The sequence below is a fragment of the Ylistrum balloti genome, unplaced genomic scaffold (genome assembly GCF_031769215.1).
Source record: "Ylistrum balloti isolate Yb309-2 unplaced genomic scaffold, AGI_CSIRO_Ybal_v1 Utg371526, whole genome shotgun sequence".
In the NCBI taxonomy this organism is placed as follows: Eukaryota; Metazoa; Mollusca; class Bivalvia; order Pectinida; family Pectinidae; genus Ylistrum; species Ylistrum balloti.
Genome location: NW_026782787.1, coordinates 1 through 16292, shown reverse-complemented (window position 1 = coordinate 16292; position 16292 = coordinate 1). Strand labels below are relative to the sequence as shown.

Here is a 16292-nt window from a genome sequence, read left to right as displayed (position 1 = left end):
GGCAGAGGGAACAGAAAGATGCAAGTACTCGTTCAATTTGACACCGAGCTGTAACAATGCTATCAAGTGGTCTAGTGATGGTCGGATTGCTACAGCAACGAACGAATGTGTCTTCATCACGGTAATTTACACTTGGCGTGTCTTGCTGTAGCTCTGATGATGGATGCGTATGCTATTTCACGATTACGTACTTAACGCACACTCGTTGGCACGGGTCCCCTACAAAGGATAAGATATCGGTTGACATCGATTCCGAACCGTTATATATTTCAGAATGACTATTTTGTCGAGGCGTATCACATGCACAATTGACATGCGTGACCTCGCACAAGGATAGATTTGGTTGCTGCAACATATCACGCTTCCAAAAGGAATCAACAATAGCGATTTAAACGATTCATAATAAAATACACTGTGTTGATATTCCATTAGCAATTTTTTTTAATTTTTTCTTAATACACATTTTCACATGTCAAACATATTCACAGGTATGATGAAATAACCAATCAATCCATCCTCAGATGCCAGCGTTTTGTTGTCGTCTGTCAAGTGAATAAAAATCGACCATGAATAATAAGCCACACCTTCTAGCAAATTTTTGGCTACGAAAGTTCAAGCATGCAATTCTTACGTTTAAAAAGTGGTGATTTTGAAATTGTCACTTTTGATAACTCATTTCTGATTTTAATTAATTCAATTGTAGACTGGCTGATGAAGAATTTACTTTAAATAGTCTGTGTTACAAAAATATGTTTGCTAAGAAATATGCTGGTTAAATAATTGTTATTAGTATCAGTTACATTATGTTCACTTTCACAGGAACTTGAATATTCCCCGCATCAGTTGGTGTCATCGTCAAGTTGTCACATCAAGTATATACCAGCATGGAAGGAGCAGCACAATATGTCTGGTTTGAATGAGATTGAATATAGAGACCTTCAGGATAAAACTAAATCTCCAGGTTTGAAATATTAATCTAATTATTCTTTCAATGTGTTTCATTCTTTCATTTTGGTGTAATGGGCAATAGAGAAAAAAACTGAAAAATTAATGTTGAATAAAGACTTACTACTCACTGAAGTACAGTCAAACTTTGTTATTTTGAAGTCTTCATTGAGTTATTTGGAAAAAAGTTTGTCTGTAACAGACAAAAAGACTTTGAATTAAATGTGGTCTTCAAGTTATACAAGTTTGAGCTGATGCGGTTCAACTGAATACATGACTGAAAAATTTTTTCCAAGGTTGTTGATTGTTTCAAATTGCACCTAGATGAATTTTTCATTGTTTTAAGATACTTTTTGAAAAGAAATTTCTTTACATCTGAAGTAGTTATTGTGTCAAGACTCGATAAGATTTAGTGATGATACAACTGAGAAATTTCAAATTCATAGGTTTATCATAGTTTGTCATTTAACCTACAGCTTGAGAGCTAATTCAACTTTAATCTGTTCATTACATAGTAAATTGCCTTGAACAATCCTCAACTCATCATTGAGTTCATATATATTGTGTGAGATTTCAGGAACCTGTGAGGTACAGTTAAATGTCTCCGTAATTGAATCTGAATTGGGTGGTCGGATGGTGTTAACACACCTTTTTCCTAGCTGTCGAGGGTTTAATTCCAGGAACAGATGTTAAAAGGTGTCATATGTTAATTATGTTGTACTGATAACTGTTTTGTCTTTGTGTAGATTTAAAGCAGGAACTGGCTCTTGATCATACATTATGTCCTCTTGTGAAGTCAGCCTCACCCCACACTGGCTATCGGTCATTGTGTTGGTCACCTCTGGGTGGAGACTCTCTTGGCAGGTATGGAGTCTAAAATGTTTTAATGTGTCATCTCAATAGGTAATTTTAAATTAGAACCTATTTCATTGTTAATCGTTACTATGTTATCTTGTCTATGTACTGTCAACGGCGTTAATATTGAGGGATTCTATATATATTGTTAATTTGGTGGGAGGAATATCACAAAAAATATCACACTGATTAGAGAAAGTCTTAGTCCTTTTTTAAGTCTTCCTTGAATAATACATCATTTTTGTTTCCATTGAAACAGAATATGAAACCATAAGTAATATATTCAGAGTAAATCACCAGCTGAAAAATTAAAATATGTTAGCTTTTATATCTTTAGACACAAAAGTTGATGTCAAAGTTTTACTCTCATGCTTAAGCTGTATGGTAAATTGCTATAGGTGTATCCTGACAACCCTCTCACATGATCACAGACTGCTAATACACAGCACTAAGGACAGTCAGTCAACCTGGAATATGGTAAGTTGTCACCATGTTTAGCTTTGTTATAGTTGTGAATTGGTAGGGATTTTATCCTTGATTTCAATCTATATTTTAAAAATATGTAAATTCTACATGAAATTTTTGATAAGAGCTGCTTAACATTAACAGTCTGCTTAAGAATTAGTAGTACTCTGGGTGTGTCTAGGGTACATGGCACTGGTTGAATTAGTGACTTAGAACATAAACACAAAACATTAGAAAGGGATTGTACACATACAAAATCACCTAAACATGTTACAAAGTATCAGTAAAGTAATTAGAAAATAATTCAAGTATGTTGAAATCAGAGATGTTTTCATTTTCAATTTTACGCTGAAAGTGTCTTCACTACTTTATAAATAGGCTTGTTTAAAATTGTTATTGTCACTACCGATATTTTCTTCTAAAGGAACTGCGGTGTTCAATTTTATAGACCAAATCAGATTTATCCTTTGCTTTATGAACGATTTCACAGGTAGCTGACCTGTCCAGTTTATACCTGGAGAGTACTGAGTGGAAGACTGGTGACCAGATTGACATAGATGGCTTGAAAATAAAGATGAACAGTGTGTCAGCTTTAGGTATGTCAATATGACTAGAGTCCTTTTCAACTGTGAAAGCACAGCATAGTATACATGATCTGTTATAAGACTCTTTCATATGTTTGGGTGTAGGATAGGGATATTCTACCAGAGGGGGTCACAAAATGTTGTAAAACTTCAGGCTTTGCCAAGAGTTAGAACACATTTTGTGACCTTGAGGGTGAAATATCCCATCCATTACACCGTCATATGTAAAAATATTTTTCTCTCATTTCTCATTCTAAAATGTTGGAAAAAACAGCGAAGACCTCAACAATAAATTACAAAGGATGCTATATATTATATAGATATCATATTATTATGCAAGTAATTGGCAAATTAACACAGAAAATGAATTCTCTGTACCTAGATTTGGCACACCAAGATTGCCTGGAAAATTAGAACACAATATAAATAGTCACTGTAAATAATTATTTGTACACAAATGTGTATATGTTGTAGCAGGCAAAGACATCAATTGGGAAGGGACACTTCACATTTGAATGTGCAATACAAGAACAGCGCACCTGGATGTATTGCCCTGGACAGACCAGTATTATAGGGTAGAAATGAGAGGAATTGTGATTAAAGATCTTTGTGAATCGTATGTTCTGAGAAAATACCTTGTTGAATTACCAGTAGTTTATATAATGTGTTATTTTAACTAAATCTAGAAATGGCTTGGACCACAACATGTACAGATTGGACCTCCATCTGCTCCACAGAGGCAGCCATCTTGTCTGTTGCTATGAGAAATGGTGATATTCTGTTGTGGTCGATCAAGTTTCCATGCCAATCTCAGTAAGTCCTTAACAGATTTTACATCTCCCTGAAATTACCTACAGGTATGGGAATTCAGCTGATTTCATTTAGCTTAATAAAAATCCACGTGAATAACAAAAAGAGAAAACCTATTATATAAATCTCTCTACAAAATGTACAAAGTGCTTCTTGTTCAGGTAACAAGTTTCATTATTGAGTTATGAATGCCAAACTGAAAACAATTTTATGCCAACAGGTTATTAGTTTCATACACTCAACTGACATATAACCACAAATTTTAATCTTTCTTTGCTTCTCATCTGCTGTCTACTAACCATTGGTACTATCTTCTTAAATACCACAAGGCCATGGCTGTTATTGAGGGAAGACTACCAATAATGTTATTGCTTTGAAAATTTTCATATAAATCCTGAAGAATACAAGTAAAGTACTTTAAAAAACAACCATATGGTGGCTGACATTCCTAGATTTTAAAAAATACATGAAATTGTTGTGTAAAGGAATTATCAGTGGTGCAGCTGGCTAAGTGATTATGTAATTTATTATATTAATATATTTGGTTTAGTGCCTCAGAATTAAGAGACTGTAATCAACATATTTCATTGTATTATCTAACTATTTTCTTCACAATATTAGGAAGGATTGTACACTTCTGAAGAAGTTGACCTTAACCGCAGCATATCCATCAGGAATAGCATGGTCACAGACTCCAGTTACCATGGCAAAAGGTATTTCTTAGTCTGAAATAGTACCACAGGAACAGGTGTTTCTTTCTTCTAAAGTATTACCAGTGGAACTGGTATTCCCTAGTACCACAGGAGTAATTATGTCTCACTCTGAAAGATTACCACAGAAATAGATATTTCTTATCTAAAATATTATCACAGAAACAGATATTTCTTATCTAAAATACTACCACAGAAACAGATATTTCTTATCTAAAGTATTACCACAGAAACAGATATTTCTTATCTAAAATAGTACCATAGTAACAAGTATTTCTGTGTCAAAAATAGTACCACATAAATAGGTACATAGAAACAGGACAGGTTTCCTTAATCTTATAAAATATTACTTAGTACCATAATGGATAATGGCAACAGGCTTTGCTCTGTATATCCAGTCATTTAGTAAAATATGTACCACATGGTAACATAGGTACATAGATTTAACAGGTAACAGGTTTCCATTAATCTTATGCCAGGTACATTTAGTACCATGGTAACTGATGTTACTTACCATAGTAACAAGTATTGCTCTGTATGTCAGGTACATTTGGTAATGGATGTCACCATGGCAACAGGCTTTGCTCTGTATATCCAGTACATTTAGTACCATGGTAGCATATGTTACTTACCATGGTAACAAGTATTGCTCTGTATGTCAGGTACATTTAGTACCATGGTAACAGATGTTACTTACCATAGTAACAAGTATTGCTCTGTATGTCAGGTACATTTAGTACCATGGTAACAGATGTTACTTACCATAGTAACAAGTATTGCTCTGTATGTCAGGTACATTTAGTACCATGGTAACAGATGTTACTTACCATAGTAACAAGTATTGCTCTGTATGTCAGGTACATTTAGTACCATGGTAACAGATGTTACTTACCATGGTAACAAGTATTGCTCTGTATGTCAGGTACATTTAGTACCATGGTAACTGATGTTACTTACCATGGTAACAAGTATTGCTCTGTATATCCAGTACATTTAGCACCATGGTAACTGATGTTACTTACCATGGTAACAAGTATTTCTGTGTCGAAAATAGTACCACATAAATAGGTACATAGAAACAGGACAGGTTTCCTTAATCTTAAATAGTACCTCAGGAACAGGTATTACTTAGTCTGAAGTACCATGGTAATGGATGTCACCATGGCAACAGGCTTTGCTCTGTATATCCAGTACATTTAGCACCATGGTAACTGATGTTACTTACCATGGTAACAAGTATTGCTCTGTATATCAGGTACATTTAGTACCATGGTAACAGATGTTACTTACCAAGGTAACAAGTATTGCTCTGTATGTCAGATACATTTAGTGCCATGGTAACATATGTAACTCACCACGGCGACAGGTATTTCTGTTTAAAGTCACCTCAACATACATGCATCACTTGTTAAGATAACATTTTTTCAGTATATTAATATATATATGAATAATATGTCTGTGTGCCGTTATGTATGAACACCAAGGTGTAGACGCATATGAAGTAATATTATATGTATATTATTTGTATAATCTCTGTGAGCAAGCACAGTCAGATTCTGATAATTGTGAAATATCATCCTCTTTAGATAAAACAACTATACTGTAACTGTGCAGGCTGTCATCTGTGATGTTTTACAGCCGGTAATTGTAAGCTTAATGATCTTGAAGAAGTGTGTAAAGAGGACCAGAGTGAAATCAGAGGTACTAGAGGATAAACCTATTATTTAATGATTAAGCCTTGTTCGTCTCAGTTTTGGAATAAGAGTGGTGACAATTTTGATGTTATGTTTTGTTCCTGATGTTTTTTCAACATATTGTTTGATTAAATTTGTTTTTGGAGACGTAAATGATGTCCTATAGCAAACTCATTAAATCCCTTATTTACATCAAGGCTAGAAAGGAGGGGATTCTCTTGGTATCACTGTGTGCATCCGCCCATCAGGGGTTACATGGTGTACAAGATTTCTCATGAACTGCTTAATAAGTTTGATTTATATTCATACTATAGCATCTTTATGCTCCTCGAGGGGAGATCACATAGTCGAACCTTTCTTTAATTACAGAATTATTGCCCTTTGATTAAATTTTGTGTCCAATAAAGTGATTTTCAGGGAAGCAGTTAGCATTTTCACTGATATAATCAACTAAGGTTAAAGGTCAAACGTATTGAGCCAGGAATGTATAGCTATACCTATAATGTATGGTTGCCTCTCTAGCCTACTAACTTTCATTTTATTAAAATTTTTTCTAGGTAAAACTGTGGACTATATGGCTGTCGGGTACCAGAATGGAAGTGTAATCCTGACAGGAGTCAGCTTACAGGACGGGGATATTGTGTCCTCTCTCACCCTACATGATGAGAAAGATTTACTGGCAGTGACAAATATTAATATGAAAATGATCTCACAGGTGCAATGTTAGAATAAAACCATGCGTAAAGAAAATTCCCATTTTTAAGACAGTTTTTTTCTTTTGATGGCAAATTATGATTATTTACGAACAATCTTTTTATTGTTTTTGTTCATTTTCTCGGAACTCATATACATCAGTCTACAATCTCCACACAGATGAGATTTAATGACATCATTTTCAGTCCTTGAATTGATTAGATTTGAAGGGAGAGTAACGACTTTGGTTCATACTTATTACATATGTTTGAAAATGAGGGACCATTTGTCCCTGATTTATAACTCTTTATTCATCAAAAGAACTTCAATACAGCATTCCGTTACATTTCTACATGAGATGAAACAGGTCTATAAAGTATTTTCTTCTTATGGAGTATTTTACTTATTTTGCAGGACCAGCTTCTGGTGTTATTTGCTAAAGAATACTACTTGATGGCTTACATAGTGAAAATTACTGATGGCAAAATGTGTTTACTCCATAGTACTCATATACTGGTGGAAACCAGCCTTGATATAACAGGTACGTTTCCAATACAGAGGTATATAAAACCCATAAAGAAAATACCACCATGTCAACATTATCCAAACTCAAAGTCAATTCTATTAGGGCTAAATATGAACAAAAGAAAGATTTACAAAGAGCCTTCTGAAAAAGTATAAGGAGAATAAGACCAGGTGTTCTGGAAGAGTAAGTGTCTTCTGCTTCATCAACAACATCTGCCATGTAAATCTTGGTCAGTCCAAGTAAGTAATGTCACATTCACAGATGAGAACAAGATATATAACAACGGGACCAACAGGCAAGCTAACACATAACATAACATATGCACATAATTATTGACTCATACTCTTTATGTTCGTCAGAATTATCTAGAATTCTATCGACATGTAAAAATCATTTTGGAGTCCACATAAAGCTGATACATAAAAGGCGACAGAATGTCAGAATAATTCTGACTCTCTGTCTATCCCATTACATAGGATGGGAATTTAGCTGTGATATGTTTTTTATGTATACGATGATCATGTGTCATAAGGTCATGCAGTGATAGAACACTAGATAGCTAGAGCGACAGTAATTATCTGCCTCTTATGATTCAGTTAAATGGACATTGTGAACTTTAATGTATTTTGCCATTTTACTGTTTCATGGGCTGCTTAAGTTGCCTGTCACAGAGAATTTTTTTCAGTGCCTATATTACATATCATATATAATCTGTATATCATAATTGTTTTACACAGCTGTGTGTTACAAGGATAAGACTTTACTTGTGTCTACCTGTGATGGATTCCTGTTTAAAGGCAGTGTTAATGTCTCAAATAAAGGTAGGTAGAAATACTGTTAAACGGTTGTCTTACTGTCACAAATACAGGTAGGTAGAACTACTGTTAAACAGTTGTCTTACTGTCACAAATACAGGTAGGTAGAGATTCTGTGTTACTGTCACAGATACAGGTAGGTAGAGATTCTGTGTTACTGTCACAGATACAGGTAGGTAGAGATTCTGTGTTACTGTCACAGATACAGGTAGGTAGAAATACTGTTAAACGGATGTCTTACTGTCACAGATACAGGTGGGTAGAGATACTGTTAATCAGATGTCTTACTGTCACAGATACAGGTGGGTAGAAATACTGTTAAATGGATGTCTTACTGTCACAGATACAAGTAGGTAGAGATTCTGTGTTACTGTCACAGATACAGGTAGGTAGAGATTCTGTGTTACTGTCACAGATACAGGTAGGTAGAAATACTGTTAAATGGATGTCTTACTGTCACAGATACAGGTTGTTAGAGATACTGTTAAACGGATGTCTTACTGTCACAGATACAGGTGGGTAGAGATACTGTTAATCAGATGTCTTACTGTCACAGATACAGATAGGTAGAGATTCTGTGTTACTGTCACAGATACAGGTAGGTAGAACTACTGTTAAATGGATGTCTTACTGTCACAGATACAGGTTGTTAGAGATACTGTTAAACGGATGTCTTACTGTCACAGATACAGATAGGTAGAGATTCTGTGTTACTGTCACAGATACAGGTAGGTAGAACTACTGTTAAATGGATGTCTTACTGTCACAGATACAGGTTGTTAGAGATACTGTTAAACGGATGTCTTACTGTCACAGATACAGGTGGGTAGAACTACTGTTAAATGGATGTCTTACTGTCACAGATACAGGTTGTTAGAGATACTGTTAAACGGATGTCTTACTGTCACAGATACAGATAGGTAGAGATTCTGTGTTACTGTCACAGATACAGGAAGGTAGAACTACTGTTAAATGGATGTCTTACTGTCACAGATACAGGTTGTTAGAGATACTGTTAAACGGATGTCTTACTGTCACAGATACAGGTGGGTAGAACTACTGTTAAATGGATGTCTTACTGTCACAGATACAGGTTGTTAGAGATACTGTTAAACGGATGTCTTACTGTCACAGATACAGATAGGTAGAGATTCTGTGTTACTGTCACAGATACAGGTAGGTAGAACTACTGTTAAATGGATGTCTTACTGTCACAGATACAGGTTGTTAGAGATACTGTTAAACGGATGTCTTACTGTCACAGATACAGGTGGGTAGAACTACTGTTAAATGGATGTCTTACTGTCACAGATACAGGTTGTTAGAGATACTGTTAAACGGATGTCTTACTGTCACAGATACAGGTAGGTAGAGATTCTGTGTTACTGTCACAGATACAGCTGGGTAGAAATACTGTTAAACGGATGTCTTACTGTCACAGATACAGGTGGGTAGAGATTCTGTGTTACTGTCACAGATACAGGTGGGTAGAAATACTGTTAAACGGAAGTCTTACTGTCACAGATACAGGTGGGTAGAAATACTGTTAAACGGAAGTTTTACTGTCACAGATACAGGTGGGTAGAAATACTGTTAAACGGATATCTTACTGTCACAGATACAGGTGGGTAGGGATACTGTTCAATGGAAATATGGGGAGGTGTTACTGTCAGAAAAGGTATGGGTTCACCTATCTGACCATGTGGGTTTTCCACGGATACTCCATTTCCTTCCACAGTAAAACTCCTCATGCACTTACATCTAGGCCAATAAGAATGATTATTATAAGCTTAAAGCTTGTTTCACAGTTGTTGTAGAAGAAAGTTTATAATATATTAAAATACATGATATCATTTGGTAGGTGTGTCTATTAGCCTTAAGCAATGGAATACAGACTTCACTACAACCAATGACAACAATACCTGGCAGTGTTACGGTGTAGACGTGTCAGACAATATCATGTTAATAGGTGCCATCATATCGTAAGTATTACCGATCGACAATTTAATGACATTTGATATATCGGTGTTTGTTTCGCTTAACTTTACAGCAGCCTGTGGCTGGTTAATTTGGAAAAATAAAGTTTGTAATATTTTCTTAAGAGATTGGAAATTATTCCTAATTTTTCTTCTTTTTCGGAAAAAGGGCACCTTTTAGAAAGGGGGAAAAACTCAGTCTGCAGCTCAAGGTTAAGCAGGACAAAAATATCGGTGTATTTCATAGAATTTTATAATAGCTGTTTTTTGTTTTGTTTTTTTCTTTTGGCTTTTAAATATTGTTTTCACTCCAAATGGGTTGTTTAATGCATAGCTGTCTTCCAGCCTGTGCCATGTGTGAATATAGTGATTGCTTTCGTTTATTTTGTAAACATTTGCAAGGTAAACTAGATTGATCTCTTCATCAAAGTAAACAGGAAAATCTTTACTCCTTCTTCAATTCTTTGTGGTCTAATTCCTTCCAGATTTTTTACATTTTTTGAGTTATAGTGAAAGTGAAAAAAAATTTTTAGCAGTTTATTATAGAATTGAAGTGTTGACGGATATGCTTGTGCCCAAACTGTACATTTCTGAATTCTTTTTCTTGATTACAGTTCTGAAAGAAAGGATTTGGGGACATTTAAAGTGAAAATGTTTAGGAAACCCATGGAAGTAAGTCAGATATATACGAAATGTCAACTTAATTATCTTTCATTTAAGATTTTAAAAGGTTGAATTTTATGTTAATTTGATAATTACATTTTATAATTCATGACAAAGTTGAAACTACATAATGAATTGATGTAAGTATATAAATTCAGCCATTATTTCAAGAACTTCTCCAGAAGGTTTATATAATGTGTGGTTCCTTTTTGATGCTATGGCTTATTGCACCCCTAAAAAGTGGTTTTTAAACATGTTCAGTACCATTGGTGATGTTCTTGCGACAGATTTTCCCTGATACAGTACCCTCACAACGAAAGTTGTCTAGTGTTTATAAAGACCAGCTTGTTTGTACATTTTGTACATACCTTTGTGCATGACCTAAACAACGTTAATGATCTACAGACTGCATTTCTTATCCATTTGCCACAATACTTAACACACATAAGTTAACAACCATTGTCTCTGGTACTTGTGCGCATTGCAAAATTTTGCAGTCAAAAATAAGGTTACCCTTACTATAAATGATGCTTTAGTCTCACTCCCTATTCTTCACCTGGTGTTTAGGATTCCTCAGAGTTACACCTATGTCTCACTCCCTGTTCTTGACCATGTCTGGAGATCCTCAGAGTTACACCTAAGTCTTACTCCCTTTTCTTGACCTGGTGTCTGGAGATCCTCAGAGTTACACCTAAGTCTCACTCCCTATTCTTCACCTGGTGTTTAGGATTCCTCAGAGTTACACCTATGTCTCACTCCCTGTTCTTGACCTGGTGTCTGGGGTTCCTCAGAGTTACACCTAAGTCTCACTCCCTGTTCTTAACCTGGTGTCTGGAGATCCTCAGAGTTACACCTAAGTCTTACTCCCTTTTCTTCACCTGGTGTTTTGGTTTCCTAAGAGTTACAACTAAGTCTCACTCCCTTTTCTTCACCTGGTGTCTGGAGATCCTCAGAGTTACACGTAAGTCTCACTCCCTATTCTTCACCTGGTGTCTGGGGTTCCTAAGAGTTACACCTAAGTCTCACTCCCTTTTCTTCACCTGGTGTCTGGAGATCCTCAGAGTTACAACTAAGTCTCACTCCCTTTTCTTCACCTGGTGTCTGGAGATCCTCAGAGTTACACCTAAGTCTCACTCCCTGTCCTTGACCTGGTGTCTGGGGTTCCTCAGAGTGCTTTCTTAGTGTCAGTCCCTATACTAACCTGGTTTATAGAGTTTGTCTGAGTGCTGCCTTAGTCTCAGTCCCTATACTAACCTGGTTTATAGAGTTTGTCAGAGTTCTGCCTTAGTCTCAGTCCCTATACTAACCTGGTTTATAGAGTTTGTCAGAGTCCTGCCTTAGTCTCAGTCCCTATACTAACCTGGTTTATAGAGCTTGTCAGAGTCCTGCCTTAGTCTCAGTCCCTATACTAACCTGGTTTATAGAGTTTGTCAGAGTCCTGCCTTAGTCTCAGTCTTCACCTATACTAACCTGGTTTATAGAGTTTGTCAGAGTTCTGCCTTAGTCTCAGTCCCTATACTAACCTGGTTTATAGAGTTTGTCAGAGTCCTGTCTTAGTCTCAGTCCCTATACTAACCTGGTTTATAGAGTTTGTCAGAGTTCTGCCTTAGTCTCAGTCCCTATACTAACCTGGTTTATAGAGTTTGTCAGAGTCCTGCCTTAGTCTCAGTCCCTATACTAACCTGGTTTATAGAGTTTGTCTGAGTCCTGCCTTAGTCTCAGTCCCTATACTAACCTGGTTTATAGAGTTTGTCAGAGTTCTGCCTTAGTCTCAGTTCCTATACTAACCTGGTTTATAGAGTTTGTCAGAGTCCTGTCTTAGTCTCAGTCCCTATACTAACCTGGTTGATAGAGTTTGTCAGAGTCCTGCCTTAGTCTCAGTCCCTATACTTACCTGGTTTATAGAGTTTGTCAGAGTTCTGCCTTAGTCTCAGTCCCTATACTAACCTGGTTTATAGAGTTTGTCAGAGTCCTGCCTTAGTCTCAGTCCCTTTACTAACCTGGTTTATAGAGTTTGTCAGAGTCCTGCCTTAGTCTCAGTCCCTATACTAACCTGGTTTATAGAGTTTGTCAGAGTCCTGCCTTAGTCTCAGTCCCTATACTAACCTGGTTTATAGAGTTTGTCAGAGTCCTGCCTTAGTCTCAGTCCCTATACTAACCTGGTTTATAGAGTTTGTCAGAGTCCTGCCTTAGTCTCAGTGCCTATACTAACCTGGTTTATAGAGTTTGTCAGAGTCCTGCCTTAGTCTCAGTCCCTATACTAACCTGGTTTATAGAGCTTGTCAGAGTCCTGCCTTAGTCTCAGTCCCTATACTAACCTGGTTTATAAAATTTCTTGGTATGCTGCCTTGGTCTTTTCTCTTGTCTTCGCCCTATGTCCCAGTAGATACACAGAACCACATATTTTGTTGTTATATATTATTATACATATCAAGGGCTGTCAGAGACGGGTTATGCTCCCTGCATGGGACAAAATATAAGTTAAGATTCTTGTGACTGTCCTCTTCTTGTTTAGATCTATCTAAATAAATCAATAAATTATGCAAAAGAGAGTGATAGTTCTTGTGCACTGGACTTCTCCTCATTTAGATCTATCTACCTATGAAGTTTAATGTCTCTATTTCTTATGGTTTCAATGTAAGGAATTGGACAAGATTTAAATATGAAAAATAGCAAAGGGCAATAACTCATACATTATGTAACAGAGAGATATGGTTCTAGTGCACTGGACTTCTCCTAGTTGAGATCTATCTACCTATGAAGTTTTATGTTGATACCTCTTATTGTTGTTGAGTTATGCCCAGGACAAAATTATGACAGACAGACATCCCCTTCAGGGAGAAGGATAAAAATAGAATAAAGATAAGTTCATATTTTTCTTGATCAAAGACAACAAAAAACAAAATGTTATTCTCTTTTTGACATAAATTTCTGTTATAGCTGCACATCCAGCCCTTATTACAGACATCTGATGAACTAGAGGATTCACAGAGGAGGGTAGAGACGGCGATGAATAACAAAACAGGTATATGTGTGGTCTTTTATGTCTGTTTAATTTGTACTGAACAAAATTTTGCTGGATTTTACGTTTTATTTGTTTCAGATGAACATGGGTCTGTTTCAGTTCTTTTTTAAGACAAATTAAACAATAAACAGAGCCTTAAAAATTCTGTCTTGAAATGTTCATTTACTGGAGTGCCAAGCTACATTGGAATGTGATTCATATGGATTGTGTTTGATACCCATACTTATGTGAATGAAAATTACCTACTGACCTAGTTACATTTCAGTGTCGGAATGATGTAGAAAAATGATACAACTGAATTACACATGGACTTTACAGTAGATTTTCACGATACATGGGGTTTGTTACACTACAGGTGTAATGATTATTTATATAAAATACACACTACACTATATACATCTTCATCAAAATTTAACTTTCAGGGGTTTTTTCCCTGATGGTTATAGGACAAGATGTTGGAACTTAAAATTGATGTTAAAGATGAAATACAAATTTAACATATTTAAGGGTGCAGAATCAGAGAAATAACAAGTTTAATGTGACAATTAAAAAGAAAACATAGAAGATTATTTAGCATTACCAAAAATAATCTTATGAGACCAGGAATTAATGTCAGTGTAAAGATACAATAATCGTTTAAAATCTGAAAAAAATTAGCATACACTATGTATTTGGTGTTTGGACCTTATGTTAAATACCAATATTTGTTTGTCAACCAATTCCTACAAGTTTCTTGACAGTACACAAGATCATTCCAGTAAGGAAATATGTTACTATATGTAAGACCAAATTTTACAGTCATCACTACATCACTGTCATTGTTTAAAATAACAGCTGCGTGTCTGAATTGAAGAAAGGGGAGGGGAGAGGAGAGGGTGGAGAAGCTGTCATTGTTTACAATAACAGCTGCGTGTCTGAATTGAAGAAAGGGGAGGGGAGAGGAGAGGGTGGAGAAGCTGTCATTGTTTACAATAACAGCTGCGTGTCTGAATTGAAGAAAGGGGAGGGGAGAGGAGAGGGTGGAGAGGTAAAAGAAAAGTATCAATTGTTGTGCTCAAGTTTTATAATTATGATATTGCCAAATCTTATTTCATGTTTATTTCGTATATTTTGTTCGTTACAGTTTGACAGGCTTTATTCTTGCTTGTCTTTAAAAAATAGAAATTAGCAGTATCAGAATATGACACCTGTTTGAACAATTGAACACTAAGATTTGTAAGTCTGTCAAAGCGCAGTAAACCTCAATATCACTGTGAAAATAAAATGTACCTGTATCGGTGATTCTAGTTCCCCTGACATGGATGGTGGATGTGATGGAGACGTTCCGTATACACTTGTGGCAGGGAAAAGACCTGGCATCTACAGTCACTACTCATATCTCTAACCCAGCCTCTTGGTACACTCTGCCACTCAAAATACTTCGAGTTCTCAGGTAAATATCTTAAAGTAAATGGTGGACTCAAACAGATTGTAACATTCAACCAGTTCAATGTCCTTTCAGTCCTAAACCAATGTAATCATGCTAGCAACATAATTTCTTCAAGCATTTTGATCTAAAATTTTTAAAAAGGCTAACTACAATGATATCGCTGATAAGGTTTTCAGGGTTTTCAAAGGTCAAGGTAACTGTTACTATTTCTAGAAAATTAAATATTCTTGAAAGATAGAGTAGCCATGCCTTACCAAAATTTTCTAGTATCATATTAATGCTAGAAAACCTCCAGAACACAGAAACTCAAAATTTTTAGTCAACTGTAGAAGTGGGGTTTGAAATATGATCATAATATTTTGTGTAATATAAGGTCATGAGCTGTGTGTCTAACTAAGGCAAATACATTTGTCTATTAATTTTTATGCTAAGAGCATTTTCAATGCTCTTCAGCATGTTGCTATCGCCCCTGAGGCTGAGTATCAGTACTTCGTTTTCATTGGTTCATAAATCGAAAGTTTACTCCTACTCCATCTGCCGGACATTACCGTAATCATTGGATTATCGCCCCTACAAGTTGCTGATGCTAGTCATTAAATGAAACAACCTTATCGACATTTTCTTCATTACCTGTACATCAAGAAAATGTTTTGTGTTGTGTATTAATGATAATCAGACATCGAAATTTGTAAATACAATGACAAAGACTCACGTTTATGGTGGTAAATTTTGCGAGGCGATGCCAATATGGCGGCTTAACTTTCTTTTCCGCGCGATGCATTGTGGGAGTCATATACATTTGTATATCTTTCTATTTTTCTTTTTTCGAAAATTTACTTCCCGTTTAATACTGTTGATAACTATTAAAAATACTGATATATGTAGTTGAAAATAAAAATGAAACTAAAATAAGAATGATTTAGAGTAGCATAAAATTTTGACGGAAACAGCCGGGGTGCTCTGTGCTGCTGGACCCTGAAAGAAGACGGCGGCTGAAAGAAGATGGCGGGTAATTCATGTAGGTAAGTATCACTATATATATATATATATATATATGTTAGCTGAATTTGAAGTCAATACTTATACTGAACTTTCAATTGCA

The 16292-nt window shown here is 35.7% G+C and overlaps 1 protein-coding gene across 1 annotated transcript; it reads left to right on the top strand.

Moving 5' to 3' along the window:
- Positions 1 to 42: 42 nt before the first annotated feature.
- On the top strand, positions 43 to 15193 carry LOC132562823 (general transcription factor 3C polypeptide 4-like; the record flags this gene model as incomplete). The annotated part of the gene is made up of 14 exons (XM_060227596.1): positions 43 to 121; positions 820 to 961; positions 1692 to 1809; positions 2199 to 2277; positions 2756 to 2861; positions 3536 to 3662; positions 4281 to 4372; positions 6621 to 6778; positions 7171 to 7297; positions 8020 to 8103; positions 9959 to 10079; positions 10688 to 10745; positions 13677 to 13761; positions 15049 to 15193. Coding segments are annotated over exons 2-14 (1358 nt in total), but the record flags the coding sequence as incomplete, so codon positions are not given.
- Positions 15194 to 16292: the final 1099 nt, after the last annotated feature.